Source organism: Hypomesus transpacificus, chromosome 4, assembly GCF_021917145.1.
Source record: "Hypomesus transpacificus isolate Combined female chromosome 4, fHypTra1, whole genome shotgun sequence".
Taxonomy (NCBI): Eukaryota; Metazoa; Chordata; class Actinopteri; order Osmeriformes; family Osmeridae; genus Hypomesus; species Hypomesus transpacificus.
Genome location: NC_061063.1, coordinates 7853088 through 7865637, shown reverse-complemented (window position 1 = coordinate 7865637; position 12550 = coordinate 7853088). Strand labels below are relative to the sequence as shown.

At 47.8% G+C, this 12550-nt stretch overlaps 1 protein-coding gene across 2 annotated transcripts; it reads left to right on the top strand.

The window, feature by feature from the left end:
- The first annotated feature begins 742 nt into the window (after nucleotides 1-742).
- Nucleotides 743-12364, top strand: LOC124467287 (juxtaposed with another zinc finger protein 1-like). 2 transcript variants are annotated; one of them, XM_047019521.1, is made up of 5 exons: nucleotides 743-1038; nucleotides 7213-7285; nucleotides 8295-8503; nucleotides 9375-9544; nucleotides 9669-12364. In XM_047019521.1, the coding sequence occupies exons 1-5, from the start codon at nucleotides 924-926 to the stop codon at nucleotides 9843-9845; spliced, it is 744 nt and encodes a 247-aa protein (XP_046875477.1). In that variant the 5' UTR covers nucleotides 743-923; the 3' UTR covers nucleotides 9846-12364. The 2 variants fall into 2 exon arrangements, with proteins under 2 accessions (XP_046875477.1, XP_046875479.1); XM_047019523.1 differs by having other exon boundaries at nucleotides 744-1038; nucleotides 8295-8491.
- The last annotated feature ends 186 nt before the right edge of the window (nucleotides 12365-12550 follow it).

The window sequence follows — 12550 nt, the reverse complement described above, 5'->3', positions numbered from 1 at the left end:
TGCACATGTCTGTGTTTATGCGTGTGTCTTAGTTGTGTGTTTCTTCTACTTGTGTGTATGTGTTTGTCTGTGACGTCAGCGTGTGTGTTTGTATGTGTGTGTGCGCGCGCGAGTGTCTGGGTGTGTTGTAATGTTTGTTCACGTTGGTTGCATGTGTGTGTGATCATGCTCCGGTGGCCAGGGAGCTGTGCGGAGAGAGGAGGGCCGTTTGCTCTGGTCCTGTCCATGTTTACTGAAGTCACTGGTCAGTGCTTTATGACAGACGGTTTAACGGTCCATTAACGGTTGAACACAAGAATCTGGCCTTGGTTTGCCAGCTCTGTGATTTTGGGACATTCTCCTCTCTCTCTGGGAGCCAACGTACACACACACACATTTACACTCATCATAACACAATACAAATGTTTTATTTAAATTAATGAAAACATTTTAATAAAAAATAATAATTCAGAGATTATAGGTCAACAGTGGGAAAGTGGGTTGGGCAGTCCACTAGAATGGAACATTTACATCAGATCGACAACATTTAGGACACCTGAATGTGGTGATCCCTCTGTAGAGTGCCATATGATCAGGTCATAGTTAAAAAGACACGGTAGCCTACATCTGACACATTTGTTTGTCGGTCGGCTCAGACTGTATTAAGAGGTTGAGTAAACGTGGAATGCAAACCAAATCCATTGCCTGGAGGCAAGCACAGGCAACAGCAACAGGTAAACATGACGTAAAGGCGTTTGTCCCCTCCTCCCAACCTTCCCCACCCCCACAGTCCCGCCTGCTCCAGCTGCGTCCGCCGCTGTCCTGTCTGGCTGCCCGGTGTCTGCTCTGCTGGTCCCCGCTCTGCCCCACTCTTACCCCAGACCCAAAGCCTCCCTCGCACCGCCCCGGCTGCCGAAATCCAGTGGATGCACTAGCTTGCAAATATGACAGGCATAGCCGCCGCGTCGTTCTTCTCCAACTCCTGCAGGTTCGGGGGTTGTGGTCTCCAGTTCGACTCTCTGGCCGAGCTCATCGTCCATATCGAGGACAATCACATCGGTGAGTCTGAGGGGGGAGAGGGAGGTTTCTAGCTAGGTGGCTAGCTTGATACGCACCGTAGCAAATAAACGGAGGCTAATGCTAGGCGAGATTACGCTAGGGCACGGCACCAAGCTACCGACTGTCTAAACTGCATTCCGCTAGCTAGCTAGACTACGGACCAGCCTGACTCGCTGCGTCAAAAATATTTTCTAATTAGCTAGATAGCTACAATAGGTACGAGGCTCGAACAGAAAGATTACGTGTGTATTTTGCAATGTTTTTCTGTTTATATTGTTTGACATGGGTGCATAATGTCTCAAAGTGGTAAACTAAGCTTTAGCTCGCTTCTAGCTGGTAGCGGTTTTTGCAAGGAGACGAGGTAGTGTTTACGTTTAGGCCCATGTTGCAGTGCTGCGGAGCACCCTTTGCGCTGCTGTTTTATTGGTAATTCCGTGTCTCATGCCATTGTCAACTCAAAGTGTCGCTTTCATGTCACATTTCTTGAGTTTACCTTTGAAATGTATTCGAGTAGGCTGTGCATAATTAAGTGTAATTGTCTTGATTGTGCTTGAATGCATCGTTGAGTGCAATGCATTCCAACGTTTTGTTTGAATGGAATGTTTGAATAATCCAGTGGAGTGTTATGTGTGAAATGAATTTAACTTGTTGCCTTATTGCACCGTTAGAAGCAGATCAGACAACATCTAAATGTTTCGACCCATATCCTCTTCAAATCAGCCCACTGAAATATAACTGACCTCACGAATTGTATAATATAATAAGCTGTAATCCTACTGAAAATATTAGAATCAGAGTTGCAACAGTGACGCACGCAAACATTAGATTTTTAACATCAGATGATTAAACCTGTGCTTTAATTAAATATGGGGCATCCAATTGGTCTCTTTCAAACTAGGATGTGACTGGTGTTAAACCCCACAGCGTTCTCTGAGGCGAGGTGGTGACTCACACACACGGGCTGTTTGGTCCATTTGTCTCGTGAATTTGGCTATTAGTGGGGAATGGGGTAGAATACATTTCCAGACTGTTTGTGTAAAGTTGTCCTGGTAATAAAGCAGGCCTTGATTATGACCATGTCTAGTGTTGAACACAGTTTAAATATAAACATTTATTGGGTTTCTCAAATCATGTTGGATTGACCTATACATGCCCATTCGCGCTATGATTGGGTAGCGGGCACTGCAGTCATGAACCAAATAATTTCAATCTAAAGATGCCATGCAGGCTTAGCATATCCATGTCCTGTCTCTGAATGGAGTCTAGCAAAGGGGCGTGGTAAACGGATGCTCCACTGAGGCTGTCGCCATGGAAACTGGCTGTGTCTGAGGGGGATGGGGCAAGCCTATTGGCCAAGGGACAGCACACCTGCTGCCCTGCAAACAAAGAAGGCTTCGAGCCTGCCAGCTGTGGCAGGGATGTCACTAACGGTGATGTCATCACTCAGTGACAGCATGTAACAGAAAAGGGCAGCATGGAATAATAGGTAGATCCTTTTGTCCTACGTCCATGAGATGATTAACATCATCCCCAACATTAGCGGAGTGGAACTGGCTGTAAAGGAGCCGTTCAGCCGTTATCCACTCATGCATGGCCTGGTATAGTCTATTAGCCTTGTGTCTCGATCTGTTATTAAGGCTAGTGTGGATCAGGGGGATAGTGGCACTCACATAGTCAGTTATACACCAGTGGACAGGTATCTGATCCAGTCAGCAACCATCTCAGAAGATTACTGTCTGTCTCACTCACACACACAAACACACACACGCACACACACACACACATGCACACACACACATGCACACACACTCCCCCACACATCCACACAATCACTTACATGCCCCGCCCCTCCACACACACGCACAAAAAAAATCTGGCATCTCTGTCTAACCTTTGACCTCCCCAGTCAGCTGAGCAGAACCAGAGATCAGCTGTCACATCCCTGGGGTCAGAGAGTTCGCCACTCTGCTACTCTACAATGACTAAAGCAATCAAGATCAAGTGGGCTAGTCAGTACTTACTTACATGACTGATATCTGTTAAAAAACATTCTTCACTGTGTCAAGGTTCTGGACAGTATGGAGGGATTTTGATGGGAATAGGTGCCTTGCCACTAGCTGTACAACACTGCCTCCTTGTGTCTAAACCGTTTTTTTCTTTTTTATTCAAATTCACACCAATGAACCAAAACATTATAACCTGTCTTCCAATATGCTGTTGGCTCTCCGTGTACCGCCACAACAGCCCCAAGCTGCCGAGGCATGAAGTCTCCAAGACCCCTGAAGATGTCCTGTGGTATCTGGCACCAGAACGTTAGCAGGGGATGGACTGAACAGTCCTGTCAGTTGTGAGGTGGAGCTGCAGTGGATCGGACTGCTTGGTCCTGCACATCCTACAGATGTTCAGTCAGATTCAGATCTGGGGAATTAGGAGGCCAGGGCGACACCGTGAAGACTAAAACCATTCCCAAACTACGCATAATAGTAGCGTGCATTATCTGTTTGAAAGAGGCCACTGCCATTAGGGGATACCATTGCCCTGAGCAGGTGTACCTGGTGTGCAACAATGTTTAGATAGGTGGTATAAGGTCAGATGTGTCTGTTTATGTCCGGTGTGGCAGGGTGGATGCAGTAGTCTAAGGTGTCTCAGTCAGGTCTGAGGAATGTAGTGTTGTCATTTGGATCACTGTCTACCACAGGTTTGTTTTCCTTCCTGCACATGCTCATACCTGTTTTTCAAACACCTGCATACCTAACCCTCTGCTCTGCCCTGAGAGAGAGGGAGGGTGCTAGAAAGGGAGGGAGGGAGGGAGGGAGAGAGAGGCAGAAAGAGAGCCATAGTTGTCCTCCAATTTGTGACCAGAAGATGTCAGTCTTGCATTACAATTCCAAAGAGTCTGGGCTCCACTATGTTGAGTGCTAACATACTGTTTCTTTACTTTTCTAAAGTATTCAGAGAATAGTCTGTATTCTACCAGCCCAGGGCGCAAAAACAAAACCTCACTTAATGGGCAGCCTTGGTCCTTAAATGTCAGTTCCGTTTTTGTGAGATATGCTTGAAAACTAGGGAAGGGTAGGTTAGTAAACATGATTCACGATTCACACTAACCAAGTTGTGTCACCTAGTCCTTGTGTTTAGCGGTTGAAGGATGTGTGGTCATAGTGCTACGCTCAGGATCTTGTTTGTGTTTGGGAGGAGGCCTGGTTTGTTGGAAAGTCATTTCCTGTCTAAATCCGCTCACCTCGGTGTTGAGTACTTTCTGAGGTGTGAGACGGAAGGGACAGAGTGTGTGTGTGTGTGTCCTGTCTGGAAGTAACAAAGCAATTAGTGCTTCCCAAAGAAGACATCTAGACACGCACACACACACATACACACACACACACACTATGAGAGCTTGCAGAAATCTGAGGGCCGGAGTACCCCATCAAGTTTTGGGAAGTAGTGTAATTACAGAGAGGTTTGCCTTCCCCCAAAATCCCCCTTCTCTCTCCTCTCTCCACTTCTCTCTCTCCCTCCATCCGGTGCCCTGCTGTGTCAGAAACACATTAAACACACTGTGGCTTAATTAGCAGGCTGGAAAACAAGCCCTGCATTCTTCGCCTGCTGTGACACACGCACACACACACTCACGCGCACACACACATGCACACACTAGTGAAAACCAGTAGAGGCAGTGTTGGTCTGTTGGTGTGAGATGGAATCTGTGTTAGCATGATCTGTCAGATTGGTGATGAATTGAATAACAAGACAGCTCATTTGGAGTCTGCGTCTCCAGTGTGGGCCCTTTGTGTTCAATGTACTGCACACACGTCTCGCACAAACACATTCTGAATCCACATGTCATGAAACGAGCCAAGCCACATAACCACACCTGATAGAAGCACAGTACATCTCTGTACTATATAGTATGCTTCCATCAAGTTGGATTCTTAGCTCAGCACTGTGTGTGTGTGTGTTGGTGACAGTCACCTACGGTCTCAGTGGTTGCAGTGCACTTGCTTCCTGTCCTGCGAGGTGAACGGAAACCATAAAGTTAGGGAACATTTATGATTGCTCCGGCTTTCTGTGCACCTGGTTGACTTAATTTCCACTGAGCCCACCGCACACGCGCACACGCGCACGCGCGCACACACACACAGACTCAGGGGCATGGGCACACAGACTGTGCCATGGCGTATGGTTTGTATCTGGTCGCTGACCAAAACACTAGAGTTTTGGTCAGCTATAACGCTGGCTTTCTGTGATCTGTTCCCTGTCGCTTTCTCTCTCTTTTTCTGACTTTGCTCTTCCTCCTCCTGTCTCTATTTGTGTGTGAAAGAGTGTGTGTGTATGTGTGACAAATAAAAGACTTGAACTTGAACTTGATGTGTGTGTGTGTGAGTGTTCTGGTATCTGGATCTCAGCAGCAGGTAAAATGATTAAAGCACAGCAGTAAAAGTCTGCTGAAGACCACCTCAGTGGACCACCTCAGACGTGTGTGTGTGTCTGCTTCTGTGTGTGTTTCTCATTGTGTGTGCGTGCATGTGCACACGCAATTCTAAACTGTAGCCTAGTATGTGTGCTCGACTGTTCATAGCCCTCTTCTAAACATGTATGTACAATGTCTCCCTGAGCACGTGTGTGTGTGTGAGAGAGAGCTCTCTGCTCCTGGCCTGCTCGTCGGGGTGTTTGGGTGTCTGCTGGTCTCTCCCTGGTGTTTGGGTGTCTGCTGGTCTCTCCCTGGTGTTTGGGTGTCTGCTGGTCTCTCCCTGGTGTTTGGGTGTCTGCTGGTCTCTCCCTGGTGTTTGGGTGTCTGCTGGTCTCTCCCTGGTGTTTGGGTGTCTGCTGGTTTCTCCCTGGTGTTTGGGTGTCTGCTGGTCTCTCCCTGGTGTTTGGGTGTCTGCTGGTCTCTCCCTGGTGTTTGGGTGTCTGCTGGTCACTCCCTGGTGTTTGGGTGTCTGCTGGTCTCTCCCTGGTGTTTGGGTGTCTGCTGGTCTCTCCCTGGTGTTTGGGTGTCTGCTGGTCTCTCCCTGGTGTTTGGGTGTCTGCTGGTCTCTCCCTGGTGTTCTTGTGCACTGTGGGAAGTCTGCATTCCTACCTAATTATGAGGTGTGAAAGTATGAAGACATAGTGCTGCTAAGGCCAAAACACACGTACACACACATGCACACACAAATGCACACACACACACACACACACACACACACACACACACACACACACACACACACACACACACACACACACGCACAGCCAGAGTTTGGATAGAGAGAGAAAACTGAGCTTTTGTTAATTACTGGAGAGAGATAATTTAGCTCATGGCCATTATGGTGTAAGGGTACAACATCTGTGAACCATTACACACACAGCCATGATTATATAAGCCTAGATTCTGGCCTACACACAGACACACACCTACACAGAGACACACACCTACACACATTAAATGAACATATTTCTTTTTTGGCCACACGATGGCACTTTCAACACACAATTGTTTCAGTGCCTCCCTCCCCCTCCTGTGTTATGCACACACACACACACACACACTCACACACCTCCCCAAGCACACACACACACCTACTCACACTCATGTTTTTAGGTAGGGGGCCTTTTGAAGTTTGGCATTCTTCCCTTGGGCAGTGGAAGCTGCCTACTGTTTCTGAGTAAGCATATGTGTGTGTGTGTGTTTGTGTGTGTGTGCTCGGATACTTTGACGCAGAATCTTGCCTAGACCATATTTACCATTACCCACCTGTCTCCCCACCACCAGATTACAGAGAGGGCTATATGTACCCATGGAGTAAAAGAAACACTGGTTGTAAATTAGATGGCCCGCTGCTGCTGTGAAAAAAACGATGCTGTTTAGTCAAGTATTTCAAATGGATGTGTGAGCTACGGCTAAACATACGACACAACCTTCTACAGAGAGAGCTGTGTGAGAACCTGTAACCATCCATCTGACACACCCGCCCTCAGCATGTGTGTGCGTGTGTGCGAATGTGCATGTGTGTGTGTGTGCAGAGTGTGAAGTATGTCACAGGTTTGGCTTCGGGGCAGGACCTGTCTGGGCCGATAGCTGATGTAGTACTGAAGTGCACACTGCAGGTATTCACTGCTCGCTCCTGTCTTCATATCAATGTCTAGCCCGGCCATAATGAACATCTGTCTCTGCCCCCCCCCCCTCTCTCTCAGACACAGACCCACGGGTGCTGGAGAAGCAGGAGCAGCAGCAGCCTACCTACCTAGCCCTGAGCTACATCAACAGGTACACACACACACACACACACTCATGTACATATACACACAGGAATCCATAGAGGGCAGTGTTGCTCCATTCATGCGGCTGTGTGTGTGTTGCTTTGCATTGGTTTGCATTACTGTTTGGCAGACTGACCCTGAGTAAGTAGTTCCACGTGTTTTGCATACGTTCTAGGCTATCTCTCAGTGCAGGGCCCATGCTCTTGAATAGCAAAATGCCGAATCCAACGTTTCCCTACACATCCTTTGTTAAACCGTCTTTAAACTGGTGGGTCTGGACTTTGGTAAGAACCCAGTCAGCCTAGCTGGCCTAGCTCTGAGTCTAGCTCTGAGTCTAGCTCTGAGTCTAGCTCTGAGCCTGCAGTCCCACAGTGATTAATAGCTGAGCTAATAGCTGCGTTGGTTGAGCAGTGTGGCTGTGTATTTACGGGGGTGTTGAGAGACTGTCTGCTACACTGCGGGAGCTGGGATGACTGATCCCTTCCCAGAGACACTGCCGTGAATCATCCGCACTGCCGCACCAAACCACAGAATAAGAGGGAATACTTCACATGGCACCAGTCTTAGTCAAAGACTTAGCACTTAGGTTACAGTGTGTGTGTGTGTGTGTGTGCCTGGGCAGATTTGTATGGTGAGCCAGAATTCCAATTGAACCTCTCTTAAATCACGAGTTTAAAGGGAAAGATTTGACCTCCTCTTAAATCAGGAAGGGTGCTGGTTCATGCTGTGGTCTTTGTTAAAGTGTGAAAGTATTCATTATAAATGTCTCTTAAAGACTAGCTAGTGTCATGATGAGATGCAGGTTCATTTAGTCATTTTTACAATTTGTCATTTAGCAGACGCTCTTATCCAGAGCGACTTACAGTAACTACAGGGACATTCCCCCCGAGGCAAGTAGGGTGAAGTGCCTTGCCCAAGAACACAACGTCATTTGGCACGGCCGGGAGTCGAACGGCAACCTTCAGATTACTAGCCCGATTCCCTAACCGCTCAGCCACTTGACTCCCCTGTGTCAGGTTCATGACGGATGCGGCCCGGCGGGAACAGGAGACCCTGAAGAAGAAGGCCACGCCCAAGCTGTCGCTGTCCATCAGCGGGGGCTTGTCTCGCCACAGTGTGGCCACGCCCCCTCGCCACACCAGCGGCAACCTGACCCCGCCTGTAACCCCTCCCATCACACCGTCCTCCTCCTTCCGCAGTAGCACGCCTACAGGTACGACAACAGGTGTGTGTGTGTGTCCGGGGTTCGCTGGGGTGCGATCAGCGTCAGCATTAATCGCTAACAACAGGCTGTTGCTTTTTGTCAAGAAGGTGAAATGTCGAGTCTGACGGGTAGAATACTGTGCGTCCAGTTTGACACTGTTCTACGTTCTTGTGGTACGCGTTCCGGAGGGACGTTCAAAAGCCCACGTCTGTTCGAGAGGGAGGTGAATGCGACTCTCCTGTTCTGTGTGTGCTATAGGCCCCGGATCTGCAGCAAGCCGCCAGTCAACGCTGTGTTAATGACACACCAGCTGGCATGCTGCGTTCACATGGGAGTGTGTGTTTCCCAGCCCTAAAGCAGATGTCCAATTCCAGCCCAAATGTTTTCAATCGCAGTGTTGGGTCTGGCACTGACACACACAGACACACACACACAGACACACACACACAGACACACACATCCTTTCAACATGTGCCAGGGTGCCATCCATTTCCTCCTGCTGGGGTGCAGCATTTCCTGTGTGGTGGGGGGTCAGGGTGTGTGTGTGTGTGTGCTTGAGTAGTGGGGTATCTGGATGTGTGTTTGTGTACGCGTGTGCGAGTGGAAAATGTTCTGCACTTAGTAAAGCACTTTTTCCAGCCTGAGCAATGAGGATCACTCCCTTTTAATGATCCCTTTCATAGAGCCAACCCCAGACTTTGACACACACACACATACACAACAATACCAGGCCAAACACTGCGAAAATCTTAAAACATGACCAGGCTCAATTGCTTACCGCTCATTCTGTTGAGTCGTGAAGTCTGTCAAAGAAACAACGTCTCATCCTCTCAATGACGCCTTTCTTCCTCCTTCAAATCCGTGTGTGTGTGTGTGTGTGTGTGACCCTCAGGCAGTGAGTACGACGAGGAGGAGGTGGACTATGAGGAGTCAGACAGCGACGAGTCGTGGACCACGGAGAGTGCCATCAGCTCTGAGTCCATCCTCAGCTCCATGTGCATGAACGGAGGGGAGGAGAAGCCCTTCGCCTGCCCCGTGCCCGGCTGCAAGAAGAGATACAAGGTACGCTGCTGCCTCCGTGTCCGTGTGTGTGTGTGGACGACAGTTCAGTCTAGATGCACTGTAAACAGGTTGCATTCTCTTTCTCTCCTTCTCTTTGTCTCTTCTTGCTCCCCCCTCTCCTCAGAATGTGAACGGTATCAAATACCACGCCAAGAACGGCCATCGCACCCAGATTCGTGTGAGGAAGCCCTTCAAGTGCCGCTGTGGGAAGAGCTACAAGACCTCCCAGGGCCTGCGGCACCACACCATCAACTTCCACCCCCCTGTCTCTGCCGACATCATACGCAAGATGCAGGGCTAGAGATGGTCACCGTGCCAACCCCCCAGACTACCCCATTCTCCCCGACCTCACCATGTCCTTAACACAATCCCATTCTCCAACACACTACACAAGGATCAAGTGCATGATTTAAGTTTGTATTATTATTTTGTTTTATCTGTCTTCTTTTTGTATTTGTATTATTTTACGTTACAGTATCTCACTTTTTGAATCGTTTATCTTCGTAGGCTTCTTAAGTGTTTTATGTTGTTGTACATTTGCACATTCTTATGCTATCACATCTATTTTGGTTACTTTTGTACTGACATACGGTGCTAACTGTAAAAAAACAAAGAATGAAAATGAGGAAAAAAAAAGAAGAAAAGTGTCCTAGTGGGAAGAAACAAATCAGAGGAATAATCAAGAAAGTGTGACCAAGCCCCGCCCCTTCCTGTCACCTGACCCTGATCGTAAGTCAGATTTGCATCTTACTGCTGATTGGTGAGAGTTAGGATTCATCCAAGATCCTAACTTTTCCAAGATCTGTGCCTATGCATCACTTCCTGGGAGAGGACTGGGGAATAAAGCTTGAGAGTTAAGTTATACAGCAAACTATATATGAATAGATATATAAACAATAGAAAGATATGTATGTGTATATACAAATATATATATATATAAGTATCCATGAGCATATACAAAATAGTTAGACTTTATTTTCAAGCTTTATTTTATACTTTATTTTTCAAAATGTTTTCAGATGTTATTTCATTAATATTTTATTGAGAAGTATTCCTTGTATTCCTTTATGGTCCCCTGAGATGACATGCATATCTGAGGGGTTCAGAGGTCAGACAGTCTGGTAACATCTCGGCTAGGGCTCATTTCAACACTAGCCATGCATCCTACCCTCAGAGCCTTCTAGATAGCCATCATCGGGACTCAAACCCGTGCTCTGTATGTGATGGGCACACATTGTATTGTGTAACAGTGATGAGTGTGGGATACATGGTGAACGTGTTTGAATGTTCCCTCGATATCCCTAACAGCCAGACGAGACGTCCTCTTGCATTCCCAATTATAGAACTAGGACTGCTTGTTCAATGGTCTAGATATAACGACTCTGATTCCCAACATCTAGACGAGAGAATCGTTTCTTTGGAGTCCTTGAACTGCATCACAGAAGATGTTAGGAGCCTTCAGAGGTGTCATGCGGAGCATTTTCTATTCCAGTTGCCAAGTTATTTTGTTTTTGTTGCCCATGATCATTGCCAACAGCTCTCTACTGCCAAACACTGACCATACCATGTGCCTAAGGAAGAGGGGGAGGGAGAGAGACTGTCATATGGTTTCATCCAGGAGGCAGCAAGTGTGTCTCATTAAATCTCCTGAGTGTGTGTGCGTGTGCGCGTATGTACTTACAGTGTGTACACTTTTGGTGTTTCGGGGCATGTGAGTGAACGAGTGTCTGTTTTGAGAGATTACCGACTACAACTTTTTACTGCCTTGTGTTGTAGTCCTCAGCATTCCAGTACAGTATGTGGTGTCGCTTTGTAGCCAGGTCTTTCTGCAGTATCTGAGTTGTCAGCCTATATAGTGTTATTCTGATGTCTGGTCCTCTTTATCCGTAGTGTTATTGATGTCTGTGCCAGCAGGCCAACTAGTTAATTGGGATCTCCTGTAGACCAGGAGACTAGTGGCTGTTCAGCTGTCCTAACTGCCTCCCCCCTCCTGGAGCAGTAGTGTGCTGAGATGTGTCAAAAGGTGGTGCCCATGACAATGTGCCCCCCCCTCCCTCGTACACAATCGGCCACCATTTTTCCCAGATGCTTTTGTAAAAAAACATGAAGTCCGTGTTCCCTCCTTTCCTTCGCACGTACACCCGCGCACCATCTCGCCATTCTGTTGCCATGAAAACCTTTTCGAAAGTGACACACGGGCCACTCGGATGGAGTGGTGACACACAGACACGAGAGTGGCTGCTCAGCAGTGTTATCACCACTTGTCATCACCAGTCTACGGGGTGAAACGAAGAGCTGTTTCCAAGTCCCGTTGGCTGTGGCCCTATCGTTCTAGCCCCTCACAGCTTCACTTTCCATACTTGGAAATAGGGAGCTGCGGAATGTTCTGGTGTGGGATTAGAGACAGACAGTCGGAGAGTCTCCAGGTCAGGATCTGTCAAACACTCCTAAACCTGTCCTCCGCCACAGATACCAAGGTCGCCATGGGAACAATGCAGATGACATTGTTTAACGGGGCCAGTGACAGTATTACACGTATGGTGCTGGAGGACATGGCTGTGTGCGTGTACAGGGAGAGGGGGCGGACAGGAGGTTTCAATATACTGTGTACAGTGAATGTATTGTAATGTGTCTGTTGTCAAGTGCTTTTAAATTATATTTTTATATGTCATGTGGAGAACGCCGTTTCCTGTTTTGTATGGAGGCATACAGATGATGTAAGGAGGGTAACTTGTATACTGTCAAACTGTCTTTCTATATAAGAAGCTGCTTCAGAAATGTAAACACCATTACATGGAAAATAAATAAAGTTCAAGCTCAGTCTTTAGTCCTGCCTGGTTCCGTCTGTGGTCGTGGGTGGCGTGGGTGGTTCAGTCTGTGGTCCTGGGTGGTTCAGTCTTTAGTCCTGGGTGGTGCAGTCTGTGGTCCTGGGTGGTTCAGTCTTTAGTCCTGGGTGGTGCAGTCTGTGGTCCTGGGTGGTTAAGTCTGTGGTCCTGGGTGGTTCAG

Excerpts from the sequence above, each read along its gene's own strand:
- LOC124467287 (XM_047019521.1), top strand. The coding sequence starts at position 924 with ATGACAGGCATAGCCGCCGCGTCGTTCTTCTCCAACTCCTGCAGGTTC. Across the intron at positions 8,504-9,374 it reads GCCTACAGGTACGACAACAG|GCAGTGAGTACGACGAGGAG; the intron begins GTGTGTGTGTGT and ends TGTGACCCTCAG. Across the intron at positions 9,545-9,668 it reads GCTGCAAGAAGAGATACAAG|AATGTGAACGGTATCAAATA; the intron begins GTACGCTGCTGC and ends CCCTCTCCTCAG.